Source organism: Callospermophilus lateralis, chromosome 1 (genome assembly GCF_048772815.1).
Source record: "Callospermophilus lateralis isolate mCalLat2 chromosome 1, mCalLat2.hap1, whole genome shotgun sequence".
Classification (NCBI taxonomy): domain Eukaryota; kingdom Metazoa; phylum Chordata; class Mammalia; order Rodentia; family Sciuridae; genus Callospermophilus; species Callospermophilus lateralis.
Window position 1 is genome coordinate 38,313,770 of NC_135305.1, and position 21,988 is coordinate 38,335,757.

A 21,988-nucleotide genomic window follows, 5' to 3' on the forward strand; every position below is an offset into this window, starting at 1 on the left:
CTATCCTGAATAGCTCAGTGGCAGCATGATTTTCATTTTCATTTTCTTCTTTTTTTTTAAGTTAAAGTGAATTATAATCCACAGAGTTTGGATATTGTTGCTGCGGCCTCTGGATATCTACAACAAGGTCAGAAAGCCAAAATTGGTTGTTGCCAGGAAAGTTAAGTGTTACATGTCTGCATCTCCATCATAAGCTAAGGTTAAAGGTTTCAGTCGGTTGTTTTGCCTTCTTTGGGGTTTCTTTGGCTTTTTGCTGTAAGAAATTCATTAAAATTGGGAGAAAGAAAAAAAATCAATCTTCAATTGTAATTTTTATCATTTTATATTTTAAAAATAAGCAGAATGAATTGATCAACCTAAATTGCCCACTTTCCTGCCATACTAAAGTCAATCTTAGAATTTGGTGTTCTGGTTTCTTTAAATTTCATAGTTTTGTGTTTTGAAAAAAATGTTAAATAAGTTTCAAGTATTTTACTATCCTCTGAAAGACAAATTATTCTTGTGTCCTTTAGTACAAACAACAGAAGCAACATTATAGTATAATCATCTGTACTTGGCCACAAAACTTTATAAATAATGTACAATTTATAAATAATACATGTTTGCCAAGATGGTTGAATAAGATTATGTATTACCATAACATCTTTCTCCAGTAGTAATAATTCAATATAAAAATGTATAATTCACCACAGTCCATACAAAGCATCTTTCTTGGTATACTTACAAAGTAGCAAACTTGAAAAGATGATCTAAAACAATTCTGGTTTATCTCAAGAGACTTACATGGCCCAGATTTTTTTTTTAGATTTCTAAGACTAAAGTCTGATTTATTTAGAGTTTTATGTGAACAGTGAATGAATACAGTATACTTATTTCAGGCATTAGTTTTTTTTACAGAGTTATAGGCAACTAAAAGTGTTTTCTTTGAAATAGAGACATTAGATTTTTAAATATTTAAACACTCACCAAGCTAGATAAATCATGGAGACAATAAAGATGAGTAACACAAATGCCCCAGCGGCTACACCGTAAACCCAGGTCCTTAGTCTCCCATCTAAGAGGAATGGATATTAGGCATTAATTTACTTCAGTCTGGAATACATATGACAGTCTTTAACTATGACCAATGACCAGTCACATATGACCAATTCAAAACTCAAAATGAATGATTGCTTCAGCATAGTTATTGATTAATGTAAATCTGTATTATAAATTAGATGCTGCTTTATTAAAGATAAATTAGCAATGAAATTGAATTGAAAAGTAGCAAATAGTATTTGTATTCAGATGTCAGGTTTATATGTCTAAACTTCTGCTGCTTCTTACCTGACTTTTACTTCAGATTCAATGTATTTGCTATTTACATAGACACTGTCTTATGATTTCCTATGAATTTTGAGAATGACACTTATAAGATTAAAAGTAGTCCAATTTTAAGAAAGTCCCACAATCTACAGTTGATACACACAGGTATTTGAACACTAACTCTGTCATTTTAATGTTTTAGTTACAGATGAAAGTGAATATATTTAGCATTTTTTTTGGTGATTAATTATCTGTCTTGTCTGCATCTACAGTATGTTTTAAAATTGATTTGACAAATATCATTTGCAAAAAATCCATTTTGAATAACATAAAAGTATTTCTAAGTTTTACTGCTTCCTTTTCTATTATATGGAATTAGGCATGACAGGATCTTTTCTAATTTGTTTTTCTGGTCTTATTCTCTTTGAACTTCTCAGTTCTATGCTCTGAATAAACTTCAAACACAAGATGCTATTAATGATGTTGCCTAACTTAATGATCCCAACATCAATGTATTTTCTGTTGCATATGTATAATTAAATATATGATATTAGTGTTAAAATTATAGATTGGGCAAATTGACCCCATGGAGACTCTGATTTATTCAATATTTGAAAGGCTTCAGAAGCAAATGCATAATGTACAATGTTTTTGGCCTGGAGCTGGACCAACTTAGAGGGTCATTTGCAGAAAAAAAAATCTCAATTAATATTCTAAATATTGTTTTGTTTCAATCCTAAAGATTTTTCCAAAAAAAAAATTTCAGCTGAGTATAGAATCAAAAGAGCATTTCCACTATTGGGTTCATCTGCCCTGAAAATTCTTCAACAAGTATTTGGGTTTTTCATAAAGCAAAGAATTTCTGCCACTTTCCAAGATATGCACCTTTTAAATATATTAAAATTCTTATTTTTTGGGGAAATGATATATTAAATTTAAAATAATTACAGTAATATTCTTTAATATTTATTAATATTTCCCCTTTTAAAAAGCGTGGTTTTAATGTGAGAAGACTCACTTGAAAGTCAAGATTACTTATGGCCATCTGCTAGTCCACATCATGAACACTGAGAGAAGAGTTTACTAAACTTACACAGACAAGTCAGTTTTGCAAAATAAACTGTATTTTTGGCTAAAAACCTAATTTAAACAGGAATAGCATAGATAAAATTAATCACAAATATTTAAAATACTTTAATACTGATTCTTCAATAGGAGAAGGTATTTTGACTTAATTGATTAGAAATAGCTAGGCAAATTCCTTTCTTTCTTTTCTCATGTTCCTAATGGAGCTATAAAGTAGACTATGCCTGGCTGTGCCTGGAGATTTCCTTTAGTTATGAACTAGTCATTCCTTCAGGTTGTGAGAAAAAGTGGCATGATCTTAATATAACGCTTGTGGAACATTTTCAAGCACCAGGTTAGTTCCAGGGCTGAGTGTGTGATTGAATCCAAATGGGGAAAGAAAATGTGCAGAGTAGGAGGAGTAGCACTTTACACCACTTCAGCAGGCCTTCAAGCTTTTACCTGTATGGGCTTCAAGTCCATTAAGAGAGATGTTAAGAGCTATCTATTTAATATGAAAATGGTCTGGTCAGTCATGAAGTTTGGATCTTTCCATCCAGAAGGGAAGGCTCCACCCCTACTCCTGTGTATTTGGTGCTAGTACAGATTCTGAGATTTCTGAATATGACAACTTTTAGGGCTGATATAAATTGTTGGCTACCAAGTGCCCCTGGCAAAGGACTGCATTACTCAAGTTCCCAGTTAAGGTCCTAAGTATTAATTCTTTGTGATCAAATAGAAAATTCTCAAATGTCTGTATACTATTATTTGTCACAATTCTGAATGACAGTATACTTTTTCCTAATTCATATTTTCATCACTGTATCTCAATATACAATTAATTATATTTGTAACTTTAGGACTAGGATTGAAATAAGTAATATCAATCCTAAAATTTTTCTCAGAAGAAAGTAATTTCATTTCTGTAAATTTTGGGCATAAGAGGCTTCACATAAAATAAAAATAAAAAGTGACTAGATGGTCATATCAGAATAAATAAAATGAATATCAGAATAAATGAAATATTAATAGCTCATGTTTAGATGAAACAATAATAGTTCATGTGAAAATATTTTCTTATTTAAAAAAAATCCTTTGCCACTGGCTGAATGTTTAAATAAAATATTCTGAATCAACACTGTCTACTCATTTCACCTGGCCCAAATGGCTGCAGAAACCAGGTCCTGCCCCGTCCTGCTGGGTTACTGGAGGGCTGGGTTGGATGTACTGCCCGACTGGTTTTCACATCTCCTCTCTTGTCCTCCATGGTGGGTATCACCACCACAGGGATAAGTGTGCATTGCTCGAGTGTGCTGTTAGAAGACATGACCTCAGTGTACCCCTCTTCACAGCGGCATGCCTTTGTCTGCAGGAGAACAAGAAGAGTTCTACTAGGCATGCAAGAGAATCTTTGAAAGCACAACAAACTGTACTTGGAGAATTTCAAAGAAGGATTGTTTGAGATTTCACAATGTAATTTCTGTCTTAACTACATTTAAACATCTCTACTTTTGGGGTTTAAATAAAGTTATTCTAAAAGTAGGCGCATTCAGAATTATTTACATTGCTTTAAAAAAGTGGTCTAAAAATAGAATTTTTGTATCTTAAGGCATGTTTTGGGGAGGAACTACATAGAAGGGTGATAAAGGATGGAGGCAACTTGTATATCTTCATGAATTCACACATACCTCACTGCAGTATGAATGAGGCTGAGTACACGGGGGGTTACAAGACCTATCAGCATCAGGCTGGCTCACCACCAAGCAGCCCCCTGGAGGACCAAAAATCATATTTTAGCAAATAGCATTTCTTGCTAAGATAAAAAATACTGTTGTCTTTGAATTTTGAACCATTTGGGAATACCTAGGATTTTTCTCTCCATGAAATATTGGGTTGATCTTTATCACTTTATTTAACAACTTGAAGCCCTTTTTACTCACTCTGGGAAGACAGGGTCTGGCACTTAGTAGCTATTCAATATGTTTGTCAAAAAGATGATTTTATAGCTGCTCTCTTGAAAATACTAGTGGCGCACAACCTCCTTCTGTCAGTAGTTCCTGAAGCCAAGCTCAACAATTGAAAAGCAAATTTAATTTTCTTTTAAAGTTCAAATTCTTTCTTGGTTATTTGAAATAATATTTTTCAAGTCCCTTGAAATAACTCTTTAAATTATGTGACTACCACATAAATGTATTTTTGATAATGCATAATTCATTTTGAGAAAAATCATTACTTCTCTTATTGTAGGGTATGGGGGGCATCTTTATGTGTATTATTTCCTTAACTTGATATTGTACCAATTTACTCTTCTTTGTTTTCTAGCCCAGTACCAACTGTGCCTGTTGTAAGTGATATATTAAAGATGGGAATAGATGTCTGAAGTAAATAATAATTGGTTAACAGGAAGGAACCCATAGTTTTAAATTATATTTGTTCATTTTAATAGAATTTTAGCCAAGCATATTTTTCTTTATTTATGGAATTGATGACCCTCTGGATTTAATCAAAGGTGTCTATTGTTAATGCTTTGTCTTTCTGCATTACAAATACAAAATATTCATGGAAAAATTGTTATGAGAACACAGTTAGCAATTGCAAGGCAATTGGAGTTAAGTGTCCATATAAGTTATTATCATTAAACACATGAAGAAAAGGAAAGAAGTATCTCAAGTTTTTATAGGCACAATTTATAAATTAAAGCATTTGACCCAGATAGATAATGTACTTTACAGGCTTGTATAGCTCTCATAAGGAATCTTATCCCTCCTAAAACATGGAAGAAGAATGTACATAGAATTTATCACAAATTATTTGCACTTTGGCTTTTTGGTACCGAACTGCATTAGAAAAAAAAAAAAAAAAAAGAAATACATTGGATACTACTGCATTGAAAAGAAATTAAACTATGATTTCTATAAATAAGTCTTTAAAGGTTGACTTTACTCTGCATTGGGGAAACAGTCCCAAATGCAGTGGGAAAAGAGCTTCTTACATGTAATAAAAGGGTAGACAAATATTTGCATCCATATTGGAAAAAACGCAAACTAACAGGACCTTCTGGCGAAGCTGTTGAATTCCCTTAGAATAGTTTGAAGAAGAATGCAGACATTAATTTCCAATCTCTGAGTTGAGTGGGTGACCTTTGTACACCTTCTGGTTCAGAAAGCCTATTCTCCCCTATCTAGTGCTCTTTTCATCAAACCCTTCTTCTAATGGGGTTTGGGCAGATTTTTCTCCTCTAAAACAACCCTGTGGAAAAAGCCAAGAGTTTTCTAGTAAAGAAAGTGTCTTTCTTATACATGTGTCCACTGGGAGATGCTATTGTCAAGGGTTTCCTGATATAGCTTTCTCATGTGAAAAATCAAGAAAGCAATTTGACATGCTGTTCTAGTTTTCACAGGGAGGAAATAAGTAATTAGGTTTCAATAAATCTGGGTAATTTAAAATTCAATATAAAATTGATGCTTTTCAAGAAGCATATTGATCCCTGCTCCTATTATCTTACCATATATATTAAAGTTAAATTTATAAATGGACATTACTCTGAGGCATCCAAATGCACCAGGAGGGTCAAAACAATAGAAGCCTGACAGTCAGCAGGAGCCCTGAGCAGTTTATTGTCAATACTGCTGCTACTATGCTATGGAGCTTCCTGTATATTAGTCTCTGAAAAGAAATGGTTTAAGGAGAGACATTAGATTTTGGGGTTCACATGTCTGAGGTTGTATCTGGTTCCAAACTTCATTGTTTCTTAGGAAATTCGCAGTGTGATTCACTACGTATCTGGCACCAAAGTTTCTTTCCCGTTTAATGGGTCCTTTGGATCCCTCAAATTTCTTGAGCTCATACAGAGAACCTCTTAGTAACTACAACTTAAGGTAGTTCTTTGGAGGTATACTTAGGTCAAAATACAATTAAAATAACTTCTTTAGACTTTCTTCTTTGGAAGTATAATAATTTGGGGGTGGGAACACTAAAGAGGATTTTCAGATGCTCTGGATTTCAGAATTATCAGCAGGTCTTGATTACTAATTAATAAAAAGTTAAAAGTGATAGATATCTGAATTCAAGCAAGTATGTGGATTTGTATAATCATGCTCCCCTGATAGTATTTTTGGTCTGAATTTATATTAGCTTTAAGACGCACAAGTACAAATAGTACAAAAATGTTTTTTTTTAAAGTAGTAAATTGTTAATATATAAAATTCTAGTAAAATAAGTCTGAAAATACTTATATAAATAATTTATTAGAATTAGATAGTATTTTAATTAAATAAGTTCTAGCAGTAATATCTAAAAGGGCTATCTGTCAGTGGGAGAGAATATGAAACATCATGAAGTAAAATAATTTGTCATTGGTACCCCATATGTATAGAGTCCAGGCGTACTAATCTCAGCCATGTGTTGGAAACTGAAAGATTATTCTTGTATCCTTCTTAATTTCTTTAATCAATTACATTTGTATGATAAGAATACTTTCAAAGGCAAAGAGAAAATGGAGGTTTACCTGTTACATTTACACCGTCTGACCTTTGACACCAGACGGTTCGGGAAGAGCCCTTCCACGCACTGGCCATCCATTTATACTCATAGCACTGTCCATCTGCAGGGACACAGTAAACATTGACAGGAGTATTCTATTGCCCAGAACAATCGTGGTGACAGAGGGCTAACAAAACTTTCATGAACAGTTGAAAAGGGATAAGAAGTCCATTTCTGAAGAGTCAAATGTCAATTTATTGTCTGGAAGTTGCCTTGCAAATATTGTATCAATGTAGTTATGCACCTGAATATCAACTAAAATTACATGCCTGCTATCATACCATTTTGTAACTTAATTTTATGGTTTGCTTTTAAAGTATCATGGAATATCAAATATACAGACAGGCATGTAAAATAAATAAAAAAATATTCAGTTACCTACTATGCAATTCCAATAAATATGCCATTTAGTCATGTTTGCTTAAGTTTTAATTTGCTTGTCAATGAATAAACAATATAAACTTGATGTCCTATTATATTCCTTCCTGATCCCATATCTTTCCCTGTCTTGGCAGTGCACTCTCTTCCAAAGTATAGTTATGACTGTGGCATGCTTTTTTTTTTTTTCCTTAAATATATGTGTTCATATATATTCCCCCAAATGATATATTTTATGCAGTCTTACAATTTCTGTGTTCTGTGTATAATCCTAAAACTTATTGGTCAATGTTATAGATTATATAGTTCTGTGATTTTTAATGTAAATTGGTCAACTATTTTAATTGTTATTGGAAATTCCATTGTGTGAAATACTACAACTCATTCTTCTGCTTCCTCTATTAGGTTGTTTTAAATGCCTTGCTAATCTTATTCAAGTCTATTGATGCTTCTTTAAGATAATATCTAGAAGGGAAATTTATGAATATCACTATATGGACAGCTGAAACTTTATTAAATATTGTTCTTTTTTTTCCTTCAAAGCGTGAACATTTATGTACCCACAGATAGTAGATAATAATTACTACTGTTCTAAATAGTCATGAACAGTTATAATACTATATTTAAAAATTTTTGTTAGCCCTGTACATATGAAAATCTTTTTTTATCATTTTCAATTGAAATTCTTTGATTACTAAGGCTACTAAAGAGTTATAAAAAATCGGGGGCATTTGGATTTCCTGTAATGGGAACTGTTTATTTATATCTTGTAGCTATTATTTTTTTTTCACCTAGTGACATCTATGTCTTTACTTATTAAGTTAAGGGAATTCTTTATTCTAAAATAGTGATTCTCAAAGTCTGGCTCAGGAACCATGGATGACATTATCTATATGATTAACAATAGAAAAGCTCTTTGAAACCCTGAACAATTTTAAGACTATAAATTCTTATGGATCCAAAAGTTTTAGAATTGCTGTCCTAGACATTAATCCTTTCAATTAATTGGCCTCAAAATATTTTTTCCTGTTTGGCTCATCCTGTTACCTTGTTTATGATCTATTTTACTATGTAGAAGATTTAAATTACAATTTAATTTTTAATCTTTTTCAATTTTGACTGTGCTTTTAGTGTCATATTTAAAAAACCCTTCTTGATTTTGAGTTAATAAAAATATTTTCCATATTTTCTTTAAATGTTCTGCAGCATTGATCGTTATCTTAAGGTCTATAATTTATTTGGAATACAGTTTTTATATTATGTTGGGGTTCAAGTGTGCAGAGTTTAGCTCCCTCAGGCCTGACACTTTGCAAGAGCTGTGGCTGTGATTTAGGTCAGCTGAGGCAAACCTCAGTTAGGAGGAGGAAACGTTCTCTTCCCCTTATCGCAAGTCACAAGCTCTGCATGGTTTGGCCAAGAGGAAGAAGCTTCCTGCATACTTGTCCTGGGAATAGTACATTCTGAAGAGATAAATGCCTGCTCAGGGGAGTAGACAATGTCTACAAAGAACTTTAGGAGGGTACTTATCAAATAAGCAGGAACGATCTGAAGTTAGCTCTGTGTATCCGCTGAGGCATGTTATCTGGGCAATGTGGGCAAAGTGTTATTGAAGAATTGCTTGCTTTGTTAGAAGAAGAATATAAAAGGAACTTACAAATAAACCTCAGCATGCAGTTGCAATTGCTTTCTTTGCTCTGCATCCCCTGTGTCCCGGTTATTTCGTGACCCTTACCCAGGGACCCGAACACACTAGACGTTCACAATATTATGTGTGCTAAATATAGTTTAAAAATATTTTATGGATAACAAATTCTGGCAACACTATTCACCCACTGCTTCTCCATTGACTTTCAGTCTGCCTCTTTCTTACATGTAAACATCCATTTCTGAGATTCTCTATCCTGTTCCACTAATGTGATTGTTTTATTTCTAAGCAATCACTTTGTTTAACTGTCAATGTTTTGGAGTAAATCTTGATATAAGCTATGTAAGTCCCTTGATCTCTTCTCCTACTTTCTCTTCTTAATAAAATTCTGTGCTCTTTTTAGTCTTTAACCTCTCCAAATTAATTTTAGGATCCACTTATTGGATTACTTTAACAATATGTTCAAATAACATAGAATTTATAGTAAAATTTATGTAAAATTGATGTTGTGATATTGAAACTTTTTATCCATAAAATGGTCTATTTCACCAATGTTTTAGTTCTTTATGCCTTTCGATCAGATTTTATAATTTTATACATATGTTACATCATCTTGTTAATTTATTTCTACTTATAGTTTTACTTATATTATTAATATATTTTTTCTGGTTAATATTTGTAACTGGGTCTTTTTGATTAAAGAAAGATTAATTATTTCTATATCTATTTTTTGGGGGGAGAGGGTACAGAGGTTTGAACTCAAGGGTGCTCAACCACTGAGCCATATCCCCAGCCCTATTTTGTATTTTATTTAGAGACAAGGTCTCACTGAGTTGCTTAGCACCTCACTTTTGCTGAGGCTGGCTTTGAACTCTGATCCTCCTGTCTCAGCCTCCGGAGAGCTGCTTGGGATTACACACATGTGCCACTGTTCCTAGCTTGTATATCTGTTTTTAAAACATATAATGTTCCTGAACTCTCTTACTTCCAAATACTTATTTATTGATAGCTAATAGACAGACATGAGTGATGGGAACAAGAGGTTAAAGGGATAATTGTATAAATTAGGCCTACTGTGCTGACCCTTACCATGTTTTCTTTTAAAAAGCAATTTACCTCCTGCTCTGGGTGGCTTTAATCAATAGGATATGCTACATTCCTCACCAAACAACCTGTTATTTGCATAAGAAAAACAGGCCTCAAAGGCTCTTCCCTGTCTATATGAAGAACATGAGTTACTGTAAAGCAGAGCTAGGGGAAAAAAATAAAATGTTGTGACCTTTACACATACTACATTCCAAGACTCCAGGAGACAGAATTATTAATAATAATTAATTATTACTAAATTCCCTTAACCATAAAACCTATAAAAATGAGTTTCATATAGGACTGGTCAGCATAGTAGCATGAGACCCCAGAGTTACCTTGGATCCTTAGCATGCCATTATAATGGTAAAATCTCCCCTCCATGGGGTAAGACCATTCATAGTGGGAACTCAGAAGTCCTAGGTGATCTTGTCAGTCAAAACCCAAAAGGTAGACCTGAGTAGGGCTTTCTGGAAACTTCCCTGAAAACCCCAATACAATTGGACCATAGGGGTGCACCATCCCTCTCCTATCTGTGAGGACCCACTCTTTCCCTTGAGTGAGTTCTCCTTTTCTCTTTTCCTATCCCTTCTAATAAACTCATGGTGCTACTCTGGAGTAACCTGACTGAGATTTTCCTGGCATGATAGAAAGAACTAGCGATTGAGGACATCTGCAGTCACTTGTATTCTATAGATGACTTTGTTCTGCAATGTTTATAAACTACCTTGAATGTGAAAATTTTTTCTTCTAGTTCAAGTTTGGTTTAAAAGTTTTTATTGTAAATTAATTGAATTATATAGCTTTCCAGTAAGCATTAAAAAATAATACCCTATTTGTTTCTGTTAATGTGTAGAATTATAAGTAGATGTTTCTAATATTTATGTATCTTTGTATTTACAGAATTAATTATAATTTGTCATGATGTTAATTATCTATTAAATACATTATGATTTGGTTAACTAATATTTTATTTTATGATTTAGACATTTATTTTCATTAGGTAGTTTTATTTCATTTACTGGTTTTACTGTAAAAATTATACTATCTTAGCAGTTAGGGAAATTTTACTTGTTTTCCCCACTTGATTTGATTTTATGTACTTTAGATTTCAAATAAGTAAGAGTTAACATTCTCTATTTCTTTATATTTTGGTAAAATTTATAATTAAACCTATTAAAGTTTTAGATTGTGAGTATGTATGAGTATATATTTGATAGATTTAAATTTTTAATAATTATAGATTTCATGGTGTAGCCTTTTTATTACTCTTGATAAATTATAACATTGCAAGTTATTTTCATTTAAATTTTACATTCATTAGCAAAAACTATTTATAGAATAAGATTTTCTAAGCTCTTTTCTATTTGCAGTAGTATAACTTTGTTGTTTTTTTTTTCCTTATTGATGTATCGTGAGGTGATCTACTTTTCTAACTTGGTCAGAATCAAGCTATTGGATTTGTGAATTATTTTTTGTTTGTTTTGTATCTCATTATATTTGTACTTGTGTTGGTTGAATTTTATTTACTTTTTTTTTCTTTTTAAAAATGAAACTTCTTGAGTTGAAACCTTGTGTATTTTTAGCTTTTCCTTCTCCTAGGTCAACATTTAAGGCTGTAAGTTCTCTAAGTACTTTGGTGCATCTCACATGTTTGACATATAATACCCTAAAAGTGTGGTTTTCAGGTTTTACCTTTGGGTGTATATAAAGAGATTTCTTGTCCAATTGTTGTGCTATTGATTTCTAATTTTATTGTACTGTAATTGGGCATAAACAATTTTTTTTCTTGCCTTGGGAGTTGTTCAATTTATTGTAGACCCTTAGCTTGTTCTACTTCTCTATTTACCCTGTCTTAAGTAGATGAAGTATCTTATCTGATTGGTAAATTAGGAAGATTAAAGAGACAGGGTAGGTAATTTTATCTAATCTTTGGTTTATATCATCTTGCTCATTTGTTTTTCATTTTGAGTGTTCTTATCCAAGAACACTTCTAAGCTTTCTCCTTCAACTTTTAATGTAACAATGATATTTTGAACCCTACTTGCTTTTTTGTTATATTTTTAAATTGTTTCAGGACACAAGTAGGAATAAAACAGTTGCTGAGCACCACATCCTCCTCTAGATTACAATTCTTTTGCTTTCATGATATTTTAATGCTTTGTGATTCTTGAATATGTCAGAATATGTGATGTATTGCCAACATGAAGTGAATTATTCTGTTTGTGTATATATAAACATACATAGACATATAAAGTAATAGGTACTTATATATTCTATGCCAAATTATATTAAAATTAACATCTGATCAACAATTTGATTTATTAATTTCTGAGAAAACAGCAACATCTCTCATTAGCTATAAATTCATAATTTTTCTTTAATTTTGTCATTTGATTTAAGTAAATGGAAAGATATTGTTGGATTAATGAATGATCATTATTATAAGTGTAAAAACAATATGTTTTGTATTATCTTAGCCTTCTTTAGCTCTAAATCTGGGAAGAATTTTTATGATATTTCACATTAATGAGGGAGATAGGATTTTTCTTTTCTCTAAATCTTTATAATTCAGAATCTTACTCTTCATTTATTTCTCAGTCTTAAGGGTAATCACAGCCAATTTTCTTACTTAAGAGAAATCTCTTTATCTTATGCTTTTGCTTATCAACACAGAACTAAAATAATAATTAGGCTTCATTAATTGCAGCACTTACCATCGCATGATTTTGTTTCTAACATCTGCTCTGGGCACAGATGTTGATTCTCCAGTTCTTGTATAATCACTGCTCTGGATCGGACCTGTATTCCACCAAAGCCTAGGTCTTCGCCATTCACACAGGTCAGCTGACATAGGCTCCATGGAGACCAGTCCTTCAAGTAACAGTCACCTGTAAAATGCAGGTTTATAGTTTACACTTACACATATAAAAAATAGCCTGCCTGGTGATCTTTTTTTTTTTTTTGATTTTTTAAAGTTTTTTGATCATTTAATTCTAACCCCACATGGCAATGTTTGTAGGTATACTAGTCATATATAATATTTATAAGATGGATAAGCATCTAATAGTTGTAACTTTACATGTCATTTTGAGTTTGTGTAAATATTGTCATTTCAGAGTGACTGTTATGGAACTATTTGTTGCTTAATGATATAAAATAGAAACTAGGTTTGAAGGAACTTGACCATTACGATCATCTCCTAATAGAACAAATATTTGGTTAAAACCTACCATCACTCTTGTCATTATGAAGTTTATTTAAATCACTGACTCATAGAACTTGGCTTCTAGGTGTTAATAATTCCAAAGGGGTGTACAGTTTATTACTGAAAACAGTCTAAGCAGTCTAAAACAACCTATGACTATTTTGTCTATACTTCTTCCCAGAGAGGTTGAGACAAGAGAGCAAATTGAGCAGCTATAGCTGTGGAAATGATGTATACTCTTTTCTCTGATCTACGTCTTTAATTGGTTTTACCCTCCTCTTTTTTCAAATATCTATTGAAGAACAATAAGTAATATATGCAAAATGATCAGAGATCATGAATGCACAGATAGCTGAATTTTCACAATTGATTACATATGCATGTGATCAATATTAATCAAGGAACAGAACATTCCCAGAGTCTCAGAATGCCTGTCATGTTATGTATAAAGTCATGCCATTATGTACTATTTTCTGTGTTTGGCTTCTTTTACTCATTTATGTTTGTAAGATCAACCACATATTTATGTGGTTCTAATTTGTTTGTGTTACTGCTATACTTTGTTCCATTATGTGCATATACCTGATTTAGATATCATGCTACTATAGATTAGCATGTGGGGAGTCATAAATTTTTCCCATTATAAATAATGCTGTCATAAATATTTTAGTGAAAGCCTTTGATGAACACATACACATATGTATGTGTGTATGTGTGTGTGTGTGTGTGTGTGTGTGTGTGTGTATAAATGTATGTATTTCTATTGGACATATAAATAAGAGCAGAATTGCTCAATCATAGTATCCATGTATTAAAAATATTTTACCATTTTGGGAATAGGGAAGATTTAATAAAATATTCCTTCCTCATATTCCCATCCATTCTTCAGGACAATGGCTTGGTGATAGTCTTTAGAATATACAGTTATTTATGACAGACACAAATCCAGAGGGGTCTCATATCACTTTAATTATTCCAGCTATAAAATATGACTACTTCATATTTCCTTATATTATACTATAGATAACTAAGATTAGAACAAAGTTACCTGGAGATCTGATTAATGAAAAACTTTCTTATGTCATGATTAAGAAATCCTATAAATTCATGAATTATTGACCAAAAGATAAATGTATTACAGAAGAGTAATTTCTTGTAGATCTTTATTAGAGAACATTATCAGTACTCCTAAAGTACAAAAAGTCAAGTAAATTTTGGAAATGCTAAGGAAAAAGAAACTAGAAACAATTTTAAAGTAGTCTAAGAATGTTTTAGAAATACCCCTAGGAAATGCACATTTGGGTTACTCGATTTTTAATTATGCAGGAAAAACTTCTAAGGTTTAAATTTTAAAATAAACCTTTCTATAAATAAAGCATAATTTCATCTTAGAGACTGCAAACTACATGAAAATATACCTTAAGAAAATCCTCAATAAATGTTTTGACAGTAGATTGGATTATGTAATTATCATCTCCAAATAACCCATATCAAGAGCCAAATATTTAATAATAGCAGATGAGAGTGAGGCATTCTCTTCTACTGGACATACTTTTCTATTTTGAACATGGAAATTATTGAGATAATAATAAAATTAAAACACACCTGCCAAAGATATGACAATAAAATGCATGAAATATATTTGCTAATTCAGTATTATACTGTTTAAATAGTTCACATAGTACTAGCTTTCAAATGCCATCTTTAGAGAAAACTAGCAAGAAAGGAATTTGAGTGAATGGATTGCAATTTATAAGAGCAGTCATCTTCTGGATTGTGATTACTTTAGTTAAAATGGTATGTTTGTTCTGTTCTATGTTATCATAGGATCCTGTAGTTTTATTTCATATAATTAATTTGCCACAGATTATAATCATATGTTTATTTGTGTCACTATTAGGAACTTTTTCTTCCATTAGAAGGTGAGCTCTGTGAGAATGGGGTTGCGTGTCTCCCCTTTATGGCAACCACAAGTCCATTCCCTGGCCTGCAATTACACCTGACACGTAAAAGTCAAATGAGTGGTGATTGTGCTGTGGGAAGCCATGGAAATGCGTGGTGAGTCTCCACAGCTGGTTGCACACCCCGGTGAAGATGCCAGTTCAGCACAATAAGGTAGATTTTTACAATAATCCTATTACTGATGCTGGACATTTTGGTTTTGGAATTGATAGGCCTTCTACCTTTCAACCTTGGTCACTTTTTGTTGACTATATGGTCATTCAGCCCATCAAACTCCAAAGATTCAGTCGGTGACCCTGCTACAGAGCCCTCACGCTCAGCCACAGCCTCAGTCTTGGTCCTCTGTGAAGCATGATGATATTATGTTTGATTGTGAGTGAGATCTTGGTTGAGATAAGGACAGCTTCAGGGACAGGAAATGGAACAGGGGAATTTCTACAAGAGCAAAAGGTAGATCCACAAGTGTGGGCATATCAAGAAGCAACACCTTGCCATGCTCTACAAAGTCAGACTTTATTTAACCATTCTTAACTGTGAGAACATTTTACATGACATCTATCTTAACACAAATTTAAGGGCACCATATAGTATTGCTAACTACAGGCATAGTGTTGTACAACAGACTGCTAGAATTTATTTATCTATTTATTTATTTATTGAAAGAGAGAGAGAGAGAGACAGAGAAAGAATTTTTTAAATATTTATTTTTTAGTTTTCGGTGGACACAACATCTTTATTTTATTTTTAGGTGGTGCTGAGGACCAAACCCCGTGCCCCGCGCATGCCAGGTGAGCACGTTACTGCTTGAGCCACATCCCGAGCCCAATTTATTTATTTTTAATCACTGAAAATTTCTGTTCATTAAATAGGATTTGCTCTTTAGCTTTTGTAACTCTTTACAAAATTATTATTTTATTTTCTAACCTGAAATAAATGAAAATATTTGTGTGGGCAAAGATCATTATAATAAGTGAATGACCTCAGAGTCTAATGCATAGTTCTAAGTATTGGGCTATTTCATTTTCTACCCTGTTCAGTTTTATTCAGTTAATCACATTGTGATAATATTGAGTAATATACTACCATTATTGTCATCTCAAATAATTTACTTACTAAAAAATGAGTAAATTGAATAAATGGATGAATATCTAACATTGTCACTGTTTCCAGTTTTTAGGAACCCCATCTCAATTAAAAAAAAAATTAAAGATAAGTTTTCTTTTAAAATTACCATAATTCATCTTTTTATATAGAAAATGTTTTATGCCCAACCATTATTTTTTTTACCAAATACTTATTTTAAGTTTTTAAAGAACACATTTTTATAGAAATATATATTCTTATAAGGAAATCAGAAGAATAAAAAGTTTCCATTAGAGAATAAAATATAGGTAATTATTTCCAGTCTGCTCAGAAACTGTCGCCTCAATATCTTTCCCAAAGATGGCTTTACTAGCATATTCTGACCTAAAATATCCTGAACAATTCTCTTCATCAAGCCCAAATTCCTAAAAATGAGCTCATCTTGCCTTTCATTTTTTTCCTATTCTATTCAGTATACAACTATGCTATTTGCTATACAACATTGTATATCATGCAACCATTGTCTAACATTGAATCTGAATGAAGTAATTCAATATTTTCTTCCATAATCTTATTTTGCTTTCCAGTATCAAGAAAACTGCATTTTTTTCCTTTTGAATCCTTACTGATTCTCTATTTTTCTGCATTTTATGTTTTAACTACACCATAAGGAGGTTTGAATTGTTGTTGATTCCACCCAGAACTCAAAATAAGCTTTCATTATGAGGATTTAAATCTTTCATTAGCCATTTTGTCTTCCAAATTGCCTCTCCCTCACTCTCATTCTCTCCTCCTGTAAATCCCAAATAGACATGTTTAATCATTATTTTCTCAACTTTTATTTCATGCTTTCCCTGTTAAGCATAGGCTTTAGACCTTAGTTACCATCCCCTGCTAAAACTCCACAGGGGTATTAAGAGAAGCCACATGGAAGACTGGACTTCACCCTACAATCAGGAATGAGGCATGCCCCAATTTGCCCACAGCAGCAGTGTCTGGCTCTTAGGTATTATTGAATTATACTACTGGCACATCTTAACTTATCTTATATATGCAACCCTGTCTTGACCCTGGTCCTGGAAAGAAACCATCCAAATATGAATTTTGTTCTGCTACTGTTACCTGGGCAAGGCTGGGTACAGGTTTCCTCCAGAATCACTTTTTTACTACCATCTACAGTGGGTTCAATGTCAGCACAGAATTCCTCATCTACCACTTTACTGAAGTCATCAGATGACCCATCGCTCACTACACAAGAAATGTTCCTTGTTCTGGTCCCTTCTCCACACTGGGCCTCCTGGAATGGAGAAAGAACTAATTACAAAAAGAAAAATAATTCATTAGAGAACTCATCCTTTATAGTCATCTCTGCATCATTGATTTTGATTTATGAATACTTTAGAGAAGCATTTGAAACCCTAGGGAAGAAGCCTTCCAGGGCACAAGCTATAAAGCATAGTCTGAACAATTTATTTGGTTTTACAGCCAAAGACAGGCAAATACATTCTCATTAAAATGAATCAGTCTCCACATGATTTTGAAAGTACAGGACAGGGAGTGTTGGTTATAAAAAGTTCTTAAATGATTATAAAATGGCAAAGTAACTAACATCATTAAGATGAAACCTACAATCTGTAAGGTCTGAAGAATACTTCTGAAACCAAATTTCTGCAGATGAAGAATACACACTTTCATTCAGTTTCTTGAGATTTTATACCTGCACTTGGCATGGAGACCACTGGCCATATTGCCACCGATAACAGGGCTTCACTGGGCAAGGCTTGGACTGCTCCATCAGGGAAGGGCATGGTCTTCCATCACCCTGAAAGGGCTGGGTCACTGTTCGTCTTCGGATCATTTTTCCTGTAAGAAATACAAAGCAATCTAACTTCAGTGGCATGTAGAATTGTGCAAGCATAATGCCTTACTGGGGGAAGGTATCCCAGGGGCTTTTCCCTGAGATCTAGGAACAAGCAAGTCTTGTATGTTTTGAAAAAAAAGTCAACCAATCCAACCTTTCTGAAGATTATCTGATATGATTTAAAGCAAGAGGGACATTTTGTTTTTTATATACCTTGACCACTAGTCTAATGCTAACTGTAATACCAACAAACCTGTGAGGCCACATGTTTGAGAACATTCGGACCAAGGAGACCAGTCTGAAAGCTGACAGTTCACAGGGCATTCCACCATGCAGGATATGTTCATCTGCCAGTGCTTCTCCAGGGCAAGCTGAAAAAGAAAGGTGGATCCGTTTGTACTGACACAGAGGCATGGCCACAGCCTATTGTCAGTGGGGGAAGCAAGTGAGAAAGGAGAAGGGAGGAGAGGAAGAGAAGGGAGAACAAGCGTGCTTCATAATAGAACAACAAGATAACCAGAAGACAAATATCCAAACTGTAAAAGTATAAAATGGTTCAGCCCAGGAGAGTGGAAGTCAAGGATGAATGGAGGGGACCAATGACTATATTTTATGTATGTGAAAACATTTTCAATAAGCAATGAAGAAAGGTGCATTTAATCATAATTGGTTGAATTTTTCTAAATTAGGAACAAGTAAGTGTAAACATAATTACTATTTAAAAACCAAGAATATGATCAATATTTGGATCTATAATTATATATTCAGGATATTATTATTTTTATTTTTACATGTACATGTTAAACTGAAAAGCAAAAGGAAAATACTTTAAAGATAAATTGCCATTCATAACTAATGATATAATGTATTGAGATAATATGAAATATCAGTTTTGGGACTCAGATCCCAATAGCTCAATTGTAGAGCATCTATCCAGCATTCTTACAGCCCTAGAGTTCAATTCCCAGTACAAAAAAAAAAAAAAAAAAGGTCAATTCTTAAGTAAGCAACCTTTTTCCTAAGAGAAATGAGGGTCCTTAGAACTTTATGATTCTAAATGCTTAATATTCACTTTTTTTTTTAAAAAAAAAACAAAGTTTCTCTCTACTAAAACTGATCTCATGAACTAACTAGCATGATTCAGTTATTTTGGTGTTAAGCCTCTCATCAGATAATAACATTGTACAATTTATTGGCATTTGAGTTCTGTTACTTATCATTTCCAAATTCTACTTTAAAAATATAAAGTAGAAGCTTCAAGTTCATCTCCTGTATATTCCAACATTCAAAAAGTCTAAAGTCAAAAGTAGAATTGAAATAGGAAAATTTAAGTTTGGTAGGAGAATAACAATTTTTTAATTGGTAATTCTTGAAATTTTTCAAGATCTTTTTTATTTCTGCATGAAAGAGAAGTTTCTTTCTTTTTTTTTTACTTTAAACAGTCAAAGAAGATAGCAAAAGAAAATTTTCTGAAACATGCTATATTTCAGTCTAGCTCTTAACCCCCTACACTGAGAAAGGATTAGATCCATGCTGGGTATACTACTCCCCTTGGTAGGCACTTTTATTATATTTTACACTAAAAATAGCTGATAGAGCCAAGTGTCTGGGATGAAAATTTTTACTATATTGCCTTGTTTAAGCTTCAGAAAGTCACTGGTGGTGTATCCCTACATGAACCTAGGAGAGTTATGTCCAATTCATTCCACCATCTTTATTATTCCTATTCCTTTCCCTTTCCTTCATTACCCTTTGTCTCATCCACTGAACTCCGATTCCCCTCCCCTCTTGTGCATTATTGCATATCAGAAAGAACATTTAACTTTTGGTGTTTTGGGACAGGCTTATTTCACTTAGCATGATAGTCTCCAGATGCATCCATTTACTGGCAAAAGTCATAAAGTCATTCTTTTTTATGGCTGAGTATTGTGTCTTTTTATTCTCTTCTTTAACTACGTAGCTACCTACATTCTATCAATCATCTATCCATCTGTCTATGTAAATATATAAGCCCAAGTAAATTGAAATAAACCTATACAGGGTTCAAAGAATAGGAAATGAGAAACTGGTTACTAGGTATAAGATAAGTAAATATCTCACATACACACACATAAATGCTAGGTGTGTTTAACCCTAATTTTCCTCTTTGTTGGGCAGTAATAACACCTTTCTCTGTGGCCATTAGAGAAGCAGTAAGCATTACCCACTGCTGTTGCACTGAATGTAGGGTTTGCACATGAATTAGTAGGTAGGCAATCTGCCCATTGTTCACACAAATGGCCCAGTTTTGCTTGGAGACTACTGCATCCAACAGGGATGAATAAAATGGGATGTAAGCTGTTAAATCTAATTCCCACAGAGAGGAGCAGTGAAGACAGTGTTTGGCGGAATGTTAGGATTTTAAATCCCTAATTGTCACTTCAGCATTCAAATATAATATTTTCACTTAATCGTGTCTCTAAAATAATTAGTTATTTCATAGATTTTTACTCGTATTTCACTTTAGAAAACAAGGATCCTATTTATGCCTCTACCCTTTAGTCAGATGAAATAGTTTAAAATTGGTCTTGTGAGATTTGGGTTCAGTTTTCAAAAATCTGTCAGAGCTATTCATTTTATATTACATTCTGATCCAGGAGGGCATCTCTGGGTACATTTGCAAAACAGGCCATATTAATCAACTAGAGGTAGAATGCAGAGAGCTCTCCAGCCATTATCTAACTATAATAATCTTCATTCATAACAATGTTCTTTTAATAATGTTTATGATGCTTCTACATTATTAGTATCAAAACTGAAATAATTTCAATTTGAAATTCAAATTATTTGAATCTAAGGTATGAATAGACCAAGTTATGTTGTAAGAATATGTGAAAAAATGTTTATTATCTAAACAGCTTGGTGTTTCAGCACATTTGAAAGTTCTGCTTCATGGGCAGAGATGTAAGTAAGTTAAGGTAGATGCACATGATAAAGGAATTAAATGAATTCAAGTATTTCTATCCATTTTTTTTCTTGGGAATTGGAACAACTTATTATAGGTTTATAATAAAGTGCAGACAGAATTCTGTGGTGAGCCAGTCTGCTGAGATCTTAATGAGGTTACAAGTTCCTCCTATCTCAGATCTACTGAGGCAGGTTTTGCCTTGAGCTTGACCCATAGGACCTCAGAGGCACAGGAGTCAAACTTGTTAGAAATGTGATTGCCTTCTTGGTGTGGAAATTGGAAAAAAAAATATTACAACAGGACTAAGAGAGGTCAACAACTGTTATTTCCTCACATTTCAGAATGTTATCCCTAACGATGATGACATTATTTTCCATCAATTAGAGAACCTACAGTTAAAATTCTCTGTACCTGAAAGACGGTAATAGCAGATCCCATTTCTTTGTTTGAATTTCGAACTCACTTATCCAGATCTGAGAACTTGGACTCTCACAGCTGGGTATTAGATCCTAATATCAAAATCTGCTGCCAAACCACATGGGATCAATGTTTAACAACAGAGAAAATAAATGATGGATCTTGGCAGGTGTCCCAGGCAGTACACAAAATTCACATCAAATTACAAAAGATGATGAGTAGTCTGATTAAGATTAATTGCCTTTATTCACCTTGATTACTTATTGTTTCCCAAGCATTTCTTTCAGAATAGGCTAATTAGCATACCTTTGGGCTCCAAACAGAACAAAACCCAGGAAATTATGTGAAAATCACTAGTGTTGGATACTGTCTCTTTTCAAGAGGGTACTAAACAGCTTGTGAATAGTACAGATAAACATCTGTTGGCATTGAGCTGCCTGGAGCACAGGTCACTAGGCTCAAAATGAACTGAAATTATCAGGGAGAAAT

General features: G+C 33.1%; 1 protein-coding gene across 1 annotated transcript in view; it reads right to left on the reverse strand.

Moving 5' to 3' along the window:
- Nucleotides 1-168: 168 nt before the first annotated feature.
- Nucleotides 169-21,988, reverse strand: part of Thsd7a (thrombospondin type 1 domain containing 7A) — a 391,409-nt gene continuing 369,589 nt past the window's right edge. The window contains exons 20-28 of the mRNA XM_076861588.2: nt 18,389-18,506; nt 17,992-18,137; nt 17,397-17,571; nt 12,739-12,912; nt 6,878-6,973; nt 4,059-4,141; nt 3,526-3,736; nt 967-1,054; nt 169-253 (exon numbers count right to left, since the gene is read on the reverse strand). Coding sequence (XP_076717703.2) covers nt 169-253; nt 967-1,054; nt 3,526-3,736; nt 4,059-4,141; nt 6,878-6,973; nt 12,739-12,912; nt 17,397-17,571; nt 17,992-18,137; nt 18,389-18,506 — 1,176 coding nt within the window. The remainder of the gene's footprint in view (nt 254-966; nt 1,055-3,525; nt 3,737-4,058; nt 4,142-6,877; nt 6,974-12,738; nt 12,913-17,396; nt 17,572-17,991; nt 18,138-18,388; nt 18,507-21,988) is intronic.